Here is a 14,921-nt window from a genome sequence, read left to right on the forward strand (position 1 = left end):
TTTAAAGACGCTGGACACTGGGCCAGCCAGAGGTGTGGTAGTTATGGTGCCCGGAAACCACAAGACCAACTGTGTGGTTTGAGTCCCAGACCTAGCAGCTTGAAAAACACACCAGGTGCATGTGCACTTGTGCGCTAAATCCCAAGAGCAGAATGGAGAAGGGACTGCAGTGTAGCCTTCTCCCTGGGGGGCTTTCCCTCTCCCTCTTTCCTCATGGAACACACCTACCCTGTAGCAATATTTAAAAATACAAACTACAACAAAAAACTAGACACTAACATTTTGAATCTCAATTCCAATATTTTCATTTACATTAATTTTTGATAATTAAGTTGCAAATATGGCAGTTTCTTGAAGGGACATTACGCCGATGTTTGGTAATATCCAAATGGAAGCACCCATCTATAGTTATAGCTATATAGACTTGAATAGCAATTAGATAAATGTCTGTGAAATTTTTATTTCCCATTAGTGTCAACCTTTAAATGTTTCTGTATGTGTTTATTTTTTTTAGTGGTTGATCCTATAACTGCATTGAAAACAAGTGAAATCTAACATTTAAATGTTTCTGTATGTGTTTATTTTTTTTTTAGTGGTTAATCCTATAACTGCATTGAAAATAAGTGAAATCTAACTGAAACTCCTACCATCTCATTTCAGTCCAATCCAACTTTCCTTCGAGTTGGATATACTTGTGCTTTTTTATTTTCCCAAAGATTTATGTGAACAATCTTGCTGAGTGCACATAATTGCCATCTGTCTTTTTTCTCTCAAAGATTTTTAACCACGAGTTGTTTGGTGCCATTGCCGAAGAGAAGGAAGTAAAGCAGATCCTCTCCAAAGTCATGGAGGCGCGGAGAAGCAAGAGTTACGAATCTTACGAAATCTTGGGCAAGTTTGTAGGAAAAGATCAGGTTACAAAACTCATCCTTCCATTGAAAGAGGTAAGGACTGGCAGGAGATCCCAGTGTTAACAGTGTTAACAGTTCCTGAAAGGAGCCTGGCGTATAAACACTGTACCTGATCACGCACCGTTCCCATGGGGTCTGAGAATACCAGCACCGCATGGCCACTAGGTGGCAGCCCTGACTGGGTGCTCTAATTGTAGAGTGATTTTCTCTAAGGTAAAGCATGAGGTGTGCGAGGAAAGGCAGCAAGAACCGGAGTGCAGCTGCATTTCACAGCTGGGACAAGTCCGTGGCTAAGGCTCTGCTTTGGAGTCAGACTCTGCTCCCAGGTTGCCAAGAGGAGGAGAACTGACAAGTCACGGGCTGTTTTCTGAGCACGGCTGCGTTCATTACCTCTTTAATCTCCACAACCTCCCTAAAGGATTGTGGTACTTCTGCATATAAGAAAATTCAGGCTTGTGGGGAGGCGTTACAGATGAACGTTTATTTCCTGGTCCAGAATGCACGTTATTTCTCCTGTTTCATTCTGCCTTCCAGAGAACAGGGATTATAATGAACTACCTTTCTGTTTTCTGTGCCTTTGAAGGCACAAATATTTGATCAATGGTATTCATGGTATTGTAGTTTTATGTGCTAAAACTAGAACAAAAGTACCATTTAATGACATGAGTTACATTCATGGTATTGTAGTTTTATGTGCTAAAACGAGAACAAAAGTACCATTTAATGGCATAAATTATTTTAATTCCAAGTGTTTTGGTGCTAGATGAACTTCATAATTGTTCCTCAAATGTATCTAGTTCTGTCTGAGCCCGATCTAAAAACATCAGATGTTTTGAGGATGAGAAAGAGTCAACAGAACACATATGTCTTAAATGCATATTATGAACTCCCTCCGGGTAGTGGAATCCATTAATACTATATTGTATGCAGGATAGCAGCTGTGTATAGAGTGTTGTGTATTGTGCTAAGGATGATGATCCCGAGTTCCCATGAAGCCCCTCCAGTTTGGCCCAGTAACTGATACCAAACTGAATCTTGGCCATAGCACAGAAATTTCATTGCATGGTTTCCTTAGTGACGACACATTCTGCTGATTTCCTATGTGTGTGTTTGCCTATAAATCACCTCCTTTAATACACTTGGACGGGACCAGCAGTTAGCGTAATGGCTATGTCACTGGACTCCCACGTAGTCGACTGCGGGTCTAGTCCCAGACCCGGTGACTTAAACTCACACCGGGCACGTGTGCGTGCGTGCCCAAGATCCCGAGAGGAGAATGGAGGAGAAGGGATTGCGGCGTGACCATCCCCCCTGGGGGGTGATTTCTCGCTTTCTGTCTCTCTGTCTCTCTATGTCTGTCTGGCGAGCACATGCGCCCTATAGCAAAAACCTCTCCAAAAAAAAAAAAAATACACTTGGACGGTTGACATCTTAGAAGTGTCACGTTGTACGGTGATGTGCCCTGAGCCGCGGGCACTGAGAGCAGGGAGGGGCTAATGCATTGCTCAAGAGAAACAAGATCCCACACGGTAGCTGTGGTTTGATTCCCCACCCAGTCAGTCCGAACCATGCTGGTCACATGCACAAGTGTCTAAGATCCAATGGGCTAATGGGCTAGAGGACTGAAGAAAGAAAGACTGGCATGACCAGGCCCAGGGGAGAATGCTTGTCCATGCCTCTCTCTGTCTCATATAGATATTCTTTATCATGAATAAAGCAGAGAAGAAAACAAAAACAGCAGCGAGGGGGTGGAAGAAATACAGGGGAACACTAACTACTTACAGGAGTTATCTCTGTAGTAGAGGTTACTTTATATGTTGTATCGATGTATAAAATTTATTAAGAATGATTTTTTTTTTTTAATTTTGCTAGAAGTTGGGACCAGCAGATGGCATAGCGAATATGTTGTTGGACTCCCACATGGCTGAACACGGTTCAAGTCCTGGACTTGGTGGCTTGAAAAATCATGCGTGTCCAAGATCCTGGGAGGAGAATGGAGGAGAAGGGATTACAGTATGGCCATCCTCACAGGGTGGAGGGGGGTGTTTTCTCACTTTCCCTCCCACACTCTCTCTCTCCCTCTCCCTCTCTCTCCCCCTCTCCCTGTCTTTCTCCTTCTCCCTCTCTCTCTCCCTCTCCCTTTCCTTCTCCTTCTCCCTCTCCCTCTCCCCCTTTCTTCCCCTGGTGAGTACACGCTACCTCAGGCAGAAAGTTCTTAAAAAGAAAATTTACGAGAGGTCACATGTACTCTCCAGTGAGAGAGAGATGGGGTGAAGGGCATCATTCTCCATGCAGAATGTGCATTCCATAGTCCCCTCTCCTTTGTTTTTTTTTCCTTTCTGGATTTTTCACACACATGCACATGCACCTGGTGTGTTTTTCAAGCTACTGGGTCCAGAACTTGAACTGTGAGGTCCACTACATTAGATCTAGCCACCTAAACAACCATGCCATAGGCTGGCCCAAGAATGCTTTTTTTTTTTTTTTTAAATTAGAGAACACAAACATGTATTTGAAAGCAGCTATATATAAAAGGAAACTACCACTGTGACAAATCAAAATGGAAGCATTTCTGTGTTCTCTCACCATAACATTTATGTTTGCCTTTAGATCTTACAAAACACCACAAGTTTAAAACTGGCCCGGAAAGTTCATGAAACTTTACGCCGAATCATTGCAGGATTAATTGTAAATGAGGAAATGACAGCGGAATCCATTCTATTGCTCAGTTACGGTTTGGTCAGTGAAAATCTTCCCCTGTTAACAGAGAAGGAAAAGTAAGTGTGAAGAAAAAAAGAACCTGAAACTATCCTTTTGGTGGTTATTTCTGATAAGTCATTTATTACTTATTTACTCTTAAGTGGGTTAATTTAATAATTTGCTTTAGTTAAAAAAAAAGAAATTTAGATTCATTTGAGTTATAAGATGGTGATACTTCATGATGTGGTACGTTTTCCACATGAGATTGTTTTCCTTATGAATGAGGTAACTATGGGAGCAGCCAGTTATTGGCATTTCTCTGATAGCATTTTGTGAAGAATATTGACTAAATCAGAAGAATGCGATTTTATATATATATATGCACACATACACACACACACACACACACATATATATATATATATCTTATTCTGATTAGACAGGTGTAGGCCTCATAAAATTTTAAAGTTCTTTGGGTTTTGCTCCTGTGGTCTAAAGAGAGAGTCCTTGGCATTTGCTTTCAGAAATCAAGCAAAGCGAAAAATCCTCTTGCTATTCCTTTTAACTTAAACGTGTATGTACCAGTCTTACCTCACTGTCTGGAGGTTGTTCTGCTAACCTTGGCCAACAACCTAACAATCTCTTCTGCATCTTGTGGGTAAGGAGGGGGAAAAACAATAGCACAAGGGGCACCTGGTTCGTGCTGGACTTTGATCACTGTGAGGGCCACAACAGCTTCTTAGGATGCGCTGACAGTTTCCATTGTTTCCATTGCACTGTGACTGACAGAAACCCAGCAGCCCCAGCCCCGGATCCACGCCTGCCACCCCAGAGCTGCCTTCTGCTCCCCCCAACTCCGGTCCGTGGTGGACAGAAAGCTGTTGTGAGCAGGAAAACCAACATGCACATATTTATTGAATCTGGACTTCAGGTAAGAGTTAACATTTGCAGGACACTTGCTGCACTCCATGAGTCTGTCTCCATCCTCTGCTGAACTTCAGTACTGCTCACTGGCCCTGGACATATCGTACTAGAAGCATCTTAACATTTCATGTTTTTCTGTTAAAAATTCCACATTTACCTAACTCATCTAGTCTTATGGGCAACTAATGAGTTAACATTTGCAGGACACTTGCTGCACTCCATGAGTCTGTCTCCATCCTCTGCTGAACTTTAGTACTGCTCACTGGCCCTGGACATCGTACTAGAAGCATCTTAACATTTCATGTTTGTCTGTTAAAATCATTCCACATTTACCTAGCTCATCTAGTCTTATGGACAACTAATGTGAACTATCATTTTTAAATCTTTTAGCTGCTTCATCTAAGTCTGAAGACTTCTAAGATCAAGTCTTCAAGTGAACATGTCCTGGAAATGTTGGATCCATTTGTGTCCCTCCTCATAGACTGCCTGGACTCCAGGGACGTGAAGGTGAGCATTGGTTTGCCATCCATCCACCCTGGGGTGTCTGTTCTTCCATAAGAGCAGAATACTTTGAATTTATTTCTAGGCTCATGCTTTGTGAGGTGACTGAGTTTTTGAAGGGATTTATGACATCGTGAACCACCACTCCTCCTTGTATTAAATTGCTTCCCAATTTAATAATCCCATGTGTCTGTATGGTCTTTTAGTTTTGTTTTGTTTTGGAGAGGTTTTTTCTTTTTTTGTTTGTTTGTTTTTTGCTCTAGGGGGCGTATGTGCTCACCAGAAAGACAGAGAGAGAGACAGACAGAAAGAAAGAAATCACCCCTTGGTGGGGATAGCCACACCGCAATCCCTTCTCCTCCATTCTCCTCTCGGGATCTTGGGCACACACGCATACGCACCTGGCGTGAGTTTAAGCTATCAGATCTGGGACTTTAATGATGGTTGACTACATGGAAATCCAGTGACATAGCCATTATGTCAACTGCTGGTCCCTGGTCTTTCAGTTTTTAAAGTCCTTCTAGATACATCAGTTATTTCATTTGGTCCTTAATGAGAGTGAGTGGTGGTGTCCCCATGCCAGTAATCACCATCATCATCCCATCGTGCTATCATTCCATGCCATGTAAAAATCCTGAGTCCTCTGCTCCTCAGAACAACCCATATATTCTTTTCTTTACTTTCTTCCTTCCTTTCTTTCTTTCCTTTTTTACCCCTAATTTACCAGAGGGTAGGTGCTTTCCATTTCTCACCTTTTTTCAGAATTTTTGGCATATATACACATTTACCTAGTGGTTTTCTCGAGATACTCAGTCTGGGACTCAGACTATGAAATCAACCATGTGGGATCCAGCTGTCTTAACCACCGCACTGTGGTCTGGCCCTCTTGTTTTTCTTTTTCTTTTTTGCTTTTCTGGTGGTTTATATTCTTTGTTGTTGTTGTTGTTGTAGGCTACATGTGCTTCCTAGAGAGAGAGAGACAAAGAAAGTGAGAAACCATCCCCCCGCCCCATCCTCCAGAGGGGATGGCCATGCCATAATCCCTTTCCCTCCGTTCTCCTTTTGGGATTTTGGGCATGCATACAATGTGCCCAGCATGTTTGCCAAGCTCCCAGGTTCAGGACTCAAACAGTTGGCCATGTGGGGTTCAGCTGCCTTAACCACCATGTCACTGGCTGGCCCCAGGGCCGTGTATTGTCAATGTTTTTTGTTTTATGGATGAGAAAACTAGAGTAAGGGCCTAGTCAGGGATCTATTGTATGAGGCTCCAGGGCCACACACCTCCCACTTCTTCCTGTTGCTTTACAGATGAAGGTGCTGGGGGTTAAGTACCATCTCTAGAGCAAACAGGTCATCAGTTGCACAGCCGGGATTGCATCCTGAGCCTTTGTGACTCCCCAGCTCTTTCCTCTATGTTTTCATCTAATCCACCCCTGTGAGAACATCTTAGCAGCCAAAGCAGGAAGAATTATACTAAACAGAGCAGAACTGGCTAATCCAGCAGATGGCTGAGGCTCTGCCTGGGAGGTTCAGAGATTCTCTGTGTAGTCACGTGTTCCCAGCATACCTTTCTCTTATCCTTTGCACAGTACTTAACTATATTAAATAATAGTTAACTTTTGCCATGCTTCATTTCTGAGCCCCTGACTGCTCCTTAAATTGTGTCCTTTTTTTTTTAGATAATTATTTATTTAATTTTATTTATTTATTTATTATTATTATTCAATTTGATGAGAGAGAGCAAGGGAAGAGAAAGGGAGACAGAGAGAGAGATAGAGTGAGTGAAGGAAAGAGGGAGAGTGAGAAAGCAAACCGCCCATTCCAGGATTCGAACCATGGTTGGCCATGTGGGAGTCTAGGTTGCCCCAGCCACTACAACACCTGCCAGCCCCCAAAATGGTGTCTTTATCTTTGTACTCATAATACCCAGTAGAGTGTCTTGTATACATAAAACAAGCTTAGTAAGAACGGGTTATATTGAAGTACCATTCCAAAAATAGAAAAATAATTTAAAATGTATTTTTCCAAAAAAAATTTTTCTAAAATCAACCGAGCCATCCAGTCACTATGTATATCGGTTAAGACTATGGTAAGGGAAGCCCTTTTCTGATTTGCTTGTGATATGCCTTCGCCTTCTGTGCATGAGCAATAAGTTACATCAGGGAATGGGAAGCTCCCTTGACTTCTTCTGCTCTGGGCACACTTGCAGTGAGAGTCCCCACAGCTGGGTTGTGAGATTCGGTCACATCAGACGATGATTGGTTTTTGTTTTGTTTTGTTTTTCAGGTGATCACAGGTGCTTTACAGTGCCTGATCTGGGTCTTGAGGTTCCCTCTGCCTTCTATAGAAACTAAAGTGGAACAGTTGACAAAACACCTTTTCCTCTTGCTGAAGGACTATGCAAAACTCGGGGCTGCCAAGGGCCAGAACTTCCACCTGGTGGTGAATTGTTTCAAGGTGAGCTGTCTCCATTCGCTCATAGAGAAAGGCAGAGCCAGGAATAGCAAACACCGAAGTCAGTTTTCCTTGGTGCGTTTTGTGTCTTGGTTAAATATTTTTCCAGAATAATGTGCAAACGTTAGGTAAAGGATTGGTGTGCCATGTGAAAACGTGTTGATGGTGTCTTAAGTCCCGCTCCGCTAGATCCTGATTTGTGGGATGTGCTGGCTGTTAACTTTGCTGTTGTAACTTGCAGTGTGTTACCATCCTGGTAAAGAAAGTCACGTCCTACCAGATAACTGAGAAACAGCTGCAAGTTCTGCTGGCATACGCTGAAGAGGACATTTATGATACTTCAAGACAAGCCACAGCATTTGGTCTTCTGAAGGTATGGTGTCACCAGAATGTTGGCTTTTACAGCTGATGAGCCACGTGTCAGATATTTAGAATAACGTGCAACATAGTGTTTTGACTTGCTGTAGACTTCTGGAATTAATGTATAAAGATTATTTTGTCTTCGATGGGTTGGTTATACCATAACATAGCTACTTAGGAAAATATTGGACTATGAACTCTTTATGAACACTTCCAGGGAATTCTTTACAAATACAGGTAATTCTCTTATTTATTATATTTTTTCTCTTTGTGGTAAAATACACATAATTCATCTTTTAACTATTTTTAAGTGTAGGAGAGATCTTCAAAAGTTATGAAAAATGCATATTATGAAAAGTATGCATGGACTTCACATTTTTTCATACCAAAATAAACTTACACTTTAATTTTATTTTTCCGCACACATTTAAAAGTGCTCTTGTGTGTTCTCTTTCTATTGAAAATATTTTCAGTATGTTTGAAAACTGCCTGTAACTGCCTTAACACAAATTGTTTATGTTCACCTACAGTAAAGCACTGAAAATGAGTTTGTCATTTCCTTTTATTTTAGGCTATTTTATCAAGAAAGTTATTGGTCCCAGAAATCGATGATGTCATGCGGAAAGTTTCGAAGTTGGCCATTTCTGCACAAAGCGAACCTGCAAGGGTCCAGTGCAGACAGGTTTGTAGGGAGAGCTTATTCCCATAGCAAGGGTCAGGTCCTGCCTTACCTGCTGGATTTTAGATAGAGATGGTGATATCAGCTCAATTCTGAAGACCACTCTGTATCATATGGTTGCTTTATTTTGAGACTCGGACATGCTAGTGTAGGTCAGAGAAGGCTTTCCTTAGGATTGACAGGAAAGCCAAAATTTGAAGGAAGAGAAAGGTTTTTAGCCTTTTGGGCGAAAGGCTAGTAAATGCCTGAGGAAGGTGAGCGTTGGGGTAGGGAAGAGCTAGGCTGTGTATGAGACTAAATGCAGAGGAGTAGGGTAGGGGTAGGGAACCAGGGCTCACAGAACCTTGTGGCCTTATTAAAGATCTAGGGCTTTATTCTAAGAACAGTAAGAAGCTGTTGAAATCATTCGGCAGAGGAGTGACCTGATTAGTTTTGTATTTGTGCATTTGTCCATCCCTAATCTTATGAATGCATATTATGCCCAAGAAGTGGGGAGACTGACTTGGAAAAACAAACTCAGGGATGAACATGCATTTGGGTTGCTGAGGGAGGAAGAGAGGAAATGTCTTTGGGGGGAAAAATGTGCTTGACTGTTACTAGGAAGCATTCCATCCCTAATCTTATGAATGCATATTATGCCCAAGAAGTGGGGAGACTGACTTGGAAAAACAAACTCAGGGATGAACATGCATTTGGGTTGCTGAGGGAGGAAGAGAGGAAATGTCTTTGGGGGGAAAATGTGCTTGACTGTTTGTTATCAGGAAGCATACCAACTGCTCTTTGACTGTGTGCCCAGCATTTGACATACATAGCCTCTGTTGATAACTACCCTTCAAGAGAAATAGTATTACCCATTTTACCACTAGGAGGGAAGCAGGACTTGGAAAGTATAATGATATGCATTAGTTCTTTGCAGTTTAGAAGAAAGGAGGCTGAATACTGGAGCAGCTTAGAAGTACAGCCTGTGGACACAGATAGACTAGACACGGGATTCTGGCAGTGTCATATGGCACATTCCGTAACCTTTCTGGGGGATCTGCATTCTCTGGGACTGTCAAATGGGATATCACTTATTTTCTGAGGGAGTGATGGGAATTAACCTAGAAACATTTAACATAGTGCTTGACACGTGGGGGTAGTTAGTAAATGCGGTAGTTATTATTGTATTGATGTTATCATCCTCATGTTATTCGAGAGGCGATGTGTGGTCGAGCCTCAGTTGACACTCAGGTCATCACAGCACCTGTCAGAGATCAGCATCCAGCGTGCAGGCCTAGATTTGGAGCCCTAAGCAACCACATCGGTGGGTCAGGACTGGACTCAGTCAGGCACGTAGGAAAAAGCCTGATTAAGTGAAGTGGGAGAAAGCTGCCCAGTGTCATTGACGCCATAGGCAGACTTAGCCAGAGTCCGTTGGGAAGCCTGATTGCTTATCATTCTGAAAGACTTCTGTAACTGCCAGTGTGTCCCAGCCAGCAGGTTGGGCAGGAATCCTAGAGAAGTGGGGCCCAACTAACTGTGTGACTTTTGTTCCTAGGTTTTTCTGAAATATATTCTTGACTATCCATTGGGTGACAAATTGAGACCAAACTTGGAATTCATGCTTGCCCAACTGAAGTAAGCTTACGCTATTAACTAAACAGGAGCAGAGGGGTGGGGCCTTCTCTCCCTTTAATGTGACTGCCATCTCGAAACGGACAAAGCCCAACATCATGGCACATCCTCTGGGCGCTATTATATGGCTCACTGACTTTATTAAGTTGCTTTTCGAGCTGATCTGACCATTGATTGTCATTGAAGTCCATTTAGGAGAATGTTAAAAATCTAGCAAAATTACATTTAAGACTACACAATAATTTGGATATATACAAGCATTAAAATTAGAGAAATGGAACATTTTCTCATTTTTAAGAAACCTTAGTACAATGTTTGAATATTTTAAAAATATTGGTAAATTTAGAAAGTACTAACAGTACTAACCTAATGTTCTTGCTCTAGTTACGAACATGAGACTGGGAGGGAGTCCACCTTGGAAATGATCGCCTACCTCTTTGACACATTCCCTCAGGTACTGTGAGTGATGAAGACACACATAGCTATGTTGCCCCGTGGGCCCTGGGAGTCCTCGGTCCTCCCTTGTTAGGTCTTCTGAGAAATTCCATTCTGAGAATGTCTGTAAAATGCCTCTTTTCTTTTAGGGACTGCTCCATGAGAACTGCGGAATGTTCTTCCTTCCTCTTTGTCTAATGATGGTGAACGATGACTCTGCCGTGTGCAAAAAGATGGCCTCCATGACAATCAAATCCTTACTCAGTAAAATCAATCTTGAGAAAAAAGATTGGCTGTTTGATATGGTTACTACCTGGTTTGGAGCAAAAAAGGTTAGTATCACTTAAGTCATAGTTAAGTGACTAGCCGTAGCTTCTAGTGTTTGTTCTTTAAATAAGAATACTTACTGGGGGCCCAGCCAGTGGCATGATGGTTAAGGCGTCTGGATTCCACATGGCCAACTGTGTTGCGTGGTTTGAGTCTTGGACATGGCAGTTGTATGTGCATGTGTGCCCCAAATTCCAAGAGAATGGAGAAGGGATTGCAGCATGGCCTTCCCCCCTCAGGGAGAGGAGGGTATGCTTTCTCTCACATACGCTCGCTCTCTCCCCCCAGAGAGCATATCTGTGCCACATCCAAAAATATTTTTTTAATTAAAAACAAAGAATACTTACTGGTCTGGCCCCATGGCTTAGTGGTTAAGGAGGCCAGATTTCACATAATTAACTGTATGGTTTGAGTGTAAGTCACAGTGGCTTGAAAAACATGCCAGGCACTTGTACATGCATGCCCCAAATCCCGACAGGATGGAGAAATGGAGAAGGTGTGCAGTGTGACCACACCCTATGGGGACGTGCTTTCCTCTCTTTCTCTGTCACTATAGTGAACACTACTAAATGCCCTCAACCAAAAAATAAAAATAAATGCCACCTTTTTTTTTTTTTTTAGAGAGAGAGATTTTTGCTATAGAGCATGTGTGTTTGCCAGAGAGACTGGAAGAGACAGAAAGCAAGAAATCACCTTCGGGGGGGTTGGCCACACCACAATCCCTTCTTCTCCATTCTACTCTTAGGATCTTGGCATGCATGCACATGCGCCTGGCGTGAGTTTTAAGCTGCCGGGTCTGGGACTTGAACCATAGTCAACTATGTGGGAGTCTAGCAACGTAACCATTACACCATCTGCTGGTCCCTAACTGCCACTTTTTAAATGTTACTTCATATTTTTTATGTTGACCATCAAAGCTTCATATTTTATTGATTTCTGACATCGAAAAGAATTTTTTTTTATTATCTCTGATTGTTGACGAGAAAATAATGCCTACCTTTGTTTTACAATATTGGAAATAGCCTCTGAAGTTGTGTTGACACTGTCAATGGTGGTTTACTTTTGATAGAGCTTAAATAGACAGCTCGCTGCTCTGGTCTGTGGCTTATTTGTGGAAAGTGAAGGAGTCGATTTTGAGAGAAGACTTGGAACTGTTCTTCCTGTAATTGAAAAGGAAATTGATCCTGAAAACTTTAAAGATGTAAGTAATTTGCTAGGGAATAAAACTCTTGCTAATAACTTGTATAGTTTTATTAGAGGTGACTTAGCTAATAATTGGGTCATCAGAAGAGTCATGATGTATTTTTCTATGTAAAAATAGAAAGATTACTGTTTGTGTCTAAAAAATGTTCTTTATTAATTAAAAACAAGTCGGTACAGTTGTAATTTCCTTTAAAAATGGGCATTAGGACAGATGATAGCACAGTGGGGAACAGGATCCTCCATAAGGCTGGGCTCTCTGAGTACAGCAGATGCATGTCTGCCCGTGATTCAGGGCTGGCTGAAGTGGGGGTGGATCTGGTATCAAGATCCTGTTGAGGGTTCTCTCTCTCTCTCTCTTCCTCCTTCCCAGAATAAACAAATGAACTTAAATTTTAAAAATAGTAAAAAGGGTGACCCAGCCAATTGTGGTGGTTAAGGCAACTGTATCCCATGTGACCAATAGTGAGGTTCAAGTGTTCGGCCCAGCAGCTTGAAAAACACACCAGTAGGGACCAGCAGTTAGCGTAATGGCTGTCGCTGGACTCCCATGTAGTTGACTGCGGTTCACGTCCCGGACCCAGTGACTTAAAACTCATGCCAGGCACATGTGCGTGCGTGCCCAAGATCCTGAGAGGAGAACGGAGGAGAAGGGATTGCGGCATGACCATCCCCCCGGGGGGTGATTTCTCGCTTTCTGTCTCTCTATCTCTCTCTGTCTGATGAGCACATGCGCCCTATAGCAAAAACCTCTCAAAAAAAAAAAAAGAAAGAAAAGAAAAGAAAAACACACCTATTTTGTGTGCATGTGTGCTCAACATCCTGAGAAAAGGATGGTGGAGAAGAGATTGTGGCATAGCCATCCCTCTTAGGGAATGTTTCCTCACTTTCCCTCTTTCTGTCTCCAGCAAACACACGTGCCCTATAGCAAATTTAAAAGGAAAAAAATGATAGTAGATGTATGTCATCTTCCATAGTATATGAAGATCGGAGACTCCACTGGGGCAGTTTTGCCCCGTGGTGAGCATCTGCCCATGTTTAGAGACAGGTTTGGTTGTCACAACTGGGTGCAGGGAGGCGCTAATTATTATAGAGACCAGGGTTGCCACCAGGGCAGGAGAACCCACAGCAGAAGTCTGCCCCAAAATGTCGGTAGTGCTTAGGTTGAGAAACCCTGGTGTAGATTTATGTGCCAGAATAAAAGTGTTCATCAGATATTTTCAGATTAGTCTTAATTTGCATCCATCCTGTTTGTAGATCGTGGAAGAAACTGCAGAGAAAGCTGCGGATCGCCTTCTGTTTAGTTTTCTTACACTGATAAGTAAACTCATCAAGGAATGTAATATCATTCAGTTTACGAAGCCCTCGGAGACTTTGAGTAAAATCTGGAGTAAGTAGTTCTTCGTTTACTGTAAAAAGCAGCACGTTTGTCGTGAGATTTACTGAAAATAGGGGCCTGATGATGGCTCGGCAGTAAAATGGGTTGCTCTTTGAGACTGATCCACTTGGGAAGGTTCCAGGTTCCCATCAGGGTCCTCTGGGCATGTAGGTGCCCGTGATCTGGACTGAGCCAGTGTCAGGACTCTGTTGGTGGTGCACTCTCTCTGTCTCTGTCTCTCTCTTCCTCTCTGTTTTTTTTGTTTTGTTTTGTTTTGTTTTGTTTTGTTTGGCTTATGGAAGAAAGAAATGATTAAACTTTAAAAAAAATACAAATTTAGGAAATTAAAATATGAACAGAAAAAGTCCATGAAAAAATAAATCTAAAAGGCCTTACCAGGTTGATTATAGAGACATGTTTCTTTCTGAGAGTGGGGATATAGATAGAGATCGATATCTTTATAAATAATGCATTTTGTTATGAGAAAAGAAATGTCTTTAATTTGTCAGAGGATGCACCCACTCTCTAGAGAGAGAGAAAGTAAGAAGCACCCCCAGGGAGGATAGTCGCGTTGCAGTCCCTCCTTCTCCATTTCTCTTCTCAGGATTTTGGGCATGGATGCACACATGGCTGGGGTGCTCCTCCAGCTGCCAGGCCTGGGCCTCAAACTGCACAGTCAGCACTGGGGTCCAGCCACCTTCACCATCACACCATCAGCTGGCCCCCCTTTCCCTTTTATATTCCTCTATAATAAATATTCTTTCTCAGACCAGCCGGGAGATACACACACACACACACACACACACACCTCCCCTCCCACCCCAGGTTGATTAAGTTGATTGAGTTAAAATTGACCAGTATAAATTACTATATATATATATAGTAACAGTGATGTCTGTATAAGTGATGTCTGATATATATGGTCTCTATTTCTGAGTCTTTCTTTTTTGGTAAATAGGCATAGGTTTTTTTTCAGAGAGGTTATTTAGTTTCATATGAAGTTTTATTTCCTATTTGTACCTAATTAAACTTGCCAGCTATACCATGCCACACTTAGCAGATATCCTTCTAAACAGCTAGATAGTAGTCGATCATGTAGATGAGCCGTGATCTTCTAAACCATTCCACTTATATGGGACATTTAAGTTACTGTGTATCACAGTCTAAATGAAAAACAAGACCCTAGAGGCCCAGCGGCAGCAGTGCAAGCTGCTAAGATGCTGTGCTTCACTGTCAAGGACCACATTTGTTTCTTGGTCCACCCTAAAGACCAGGCTGGTAGTGTTGGCCTGTGATCACAGCAACTTAGGGAGCTGAGACAAGAGGGTCACGAGCTTGTGGCTATTATGGGCAACAGAGCAAAACCCTGTCAGAAAGAGCTGGTTACAGCGCAATGTGTCTACCATCCCAGCTACTTGGAAGGCCAAGTCTAGAAGGG

General features: G+C 42.4%; 1 protein-coding gene across 2 annotated transcripts in view; it reads left to right on the plus strand.

The window, feature by feature from the left end:
- UTP20 (UTP20 small subunit processome component) overlaps positions 1–14,921 on the plus strand; it is a 131,729-nt gene that overhangs the window by 104,664 nt on the left and 12,144 nt on the right. For both annotated transcript variants that reach the window (XM_014591769.2, XM_006141387.3), the window contains exons 45-56: positions 777–944; positions 3,522–3,688; positions 4,401–4,542; positions 4,926–5,042; positions 7,323–7,493; positions 7,732–7,863; positions 8,422–8,532; positions 10,067–10,146; positions 10,528–10,597; positions 10,728–10,910; positions 11,975–12,106; positions 13,363–13,495. In XM_014591769.2, the coding sequence (XP_014447255.1) occupies positions 777–944; positions 3,522–3,688; positions 4,401–4,542; positions 4,926–5,042; positions 7,323–7,493; positions 7,732–7,863; positions 8,422–8,532; positions 10,067–10,146; positions 10,528–10,597; positions 10,728–10,910; positions 11,975–12,106; positions 13,363–13,495 (1,606 nt within the window). The remainder of the gene's footprint in view (positions 1–776; positions 945–3,521; positions 3,689–4,400; positions 4,543–4,925; positions 5,043–7,322; positions 7,494–7,731; positions 7,864–8,421; positions 8,533–10,066; positions 10,147–10,527; positions 10,598–10,727; positions 10,911–11,974; positions 12,107–13,362; positions 13,496–14,921) is intronic.

Source organism: Tupaia chinensis, unplaced genomic scaffold, assembly GCF_000334495.1.
Source record: "Tupaia chinensis unplaced genomic scaffold, TupChi_1.0 Scaffold000054_1, whole genome shotgun sequence".
Classification (NCBI taxonomy): domain Eukaryota; kingdom Metazoa; phylum Chordata; class Mammalia; order Scandentia; family Tupaiidae; genus Tupaia; species Tupaia belangeri.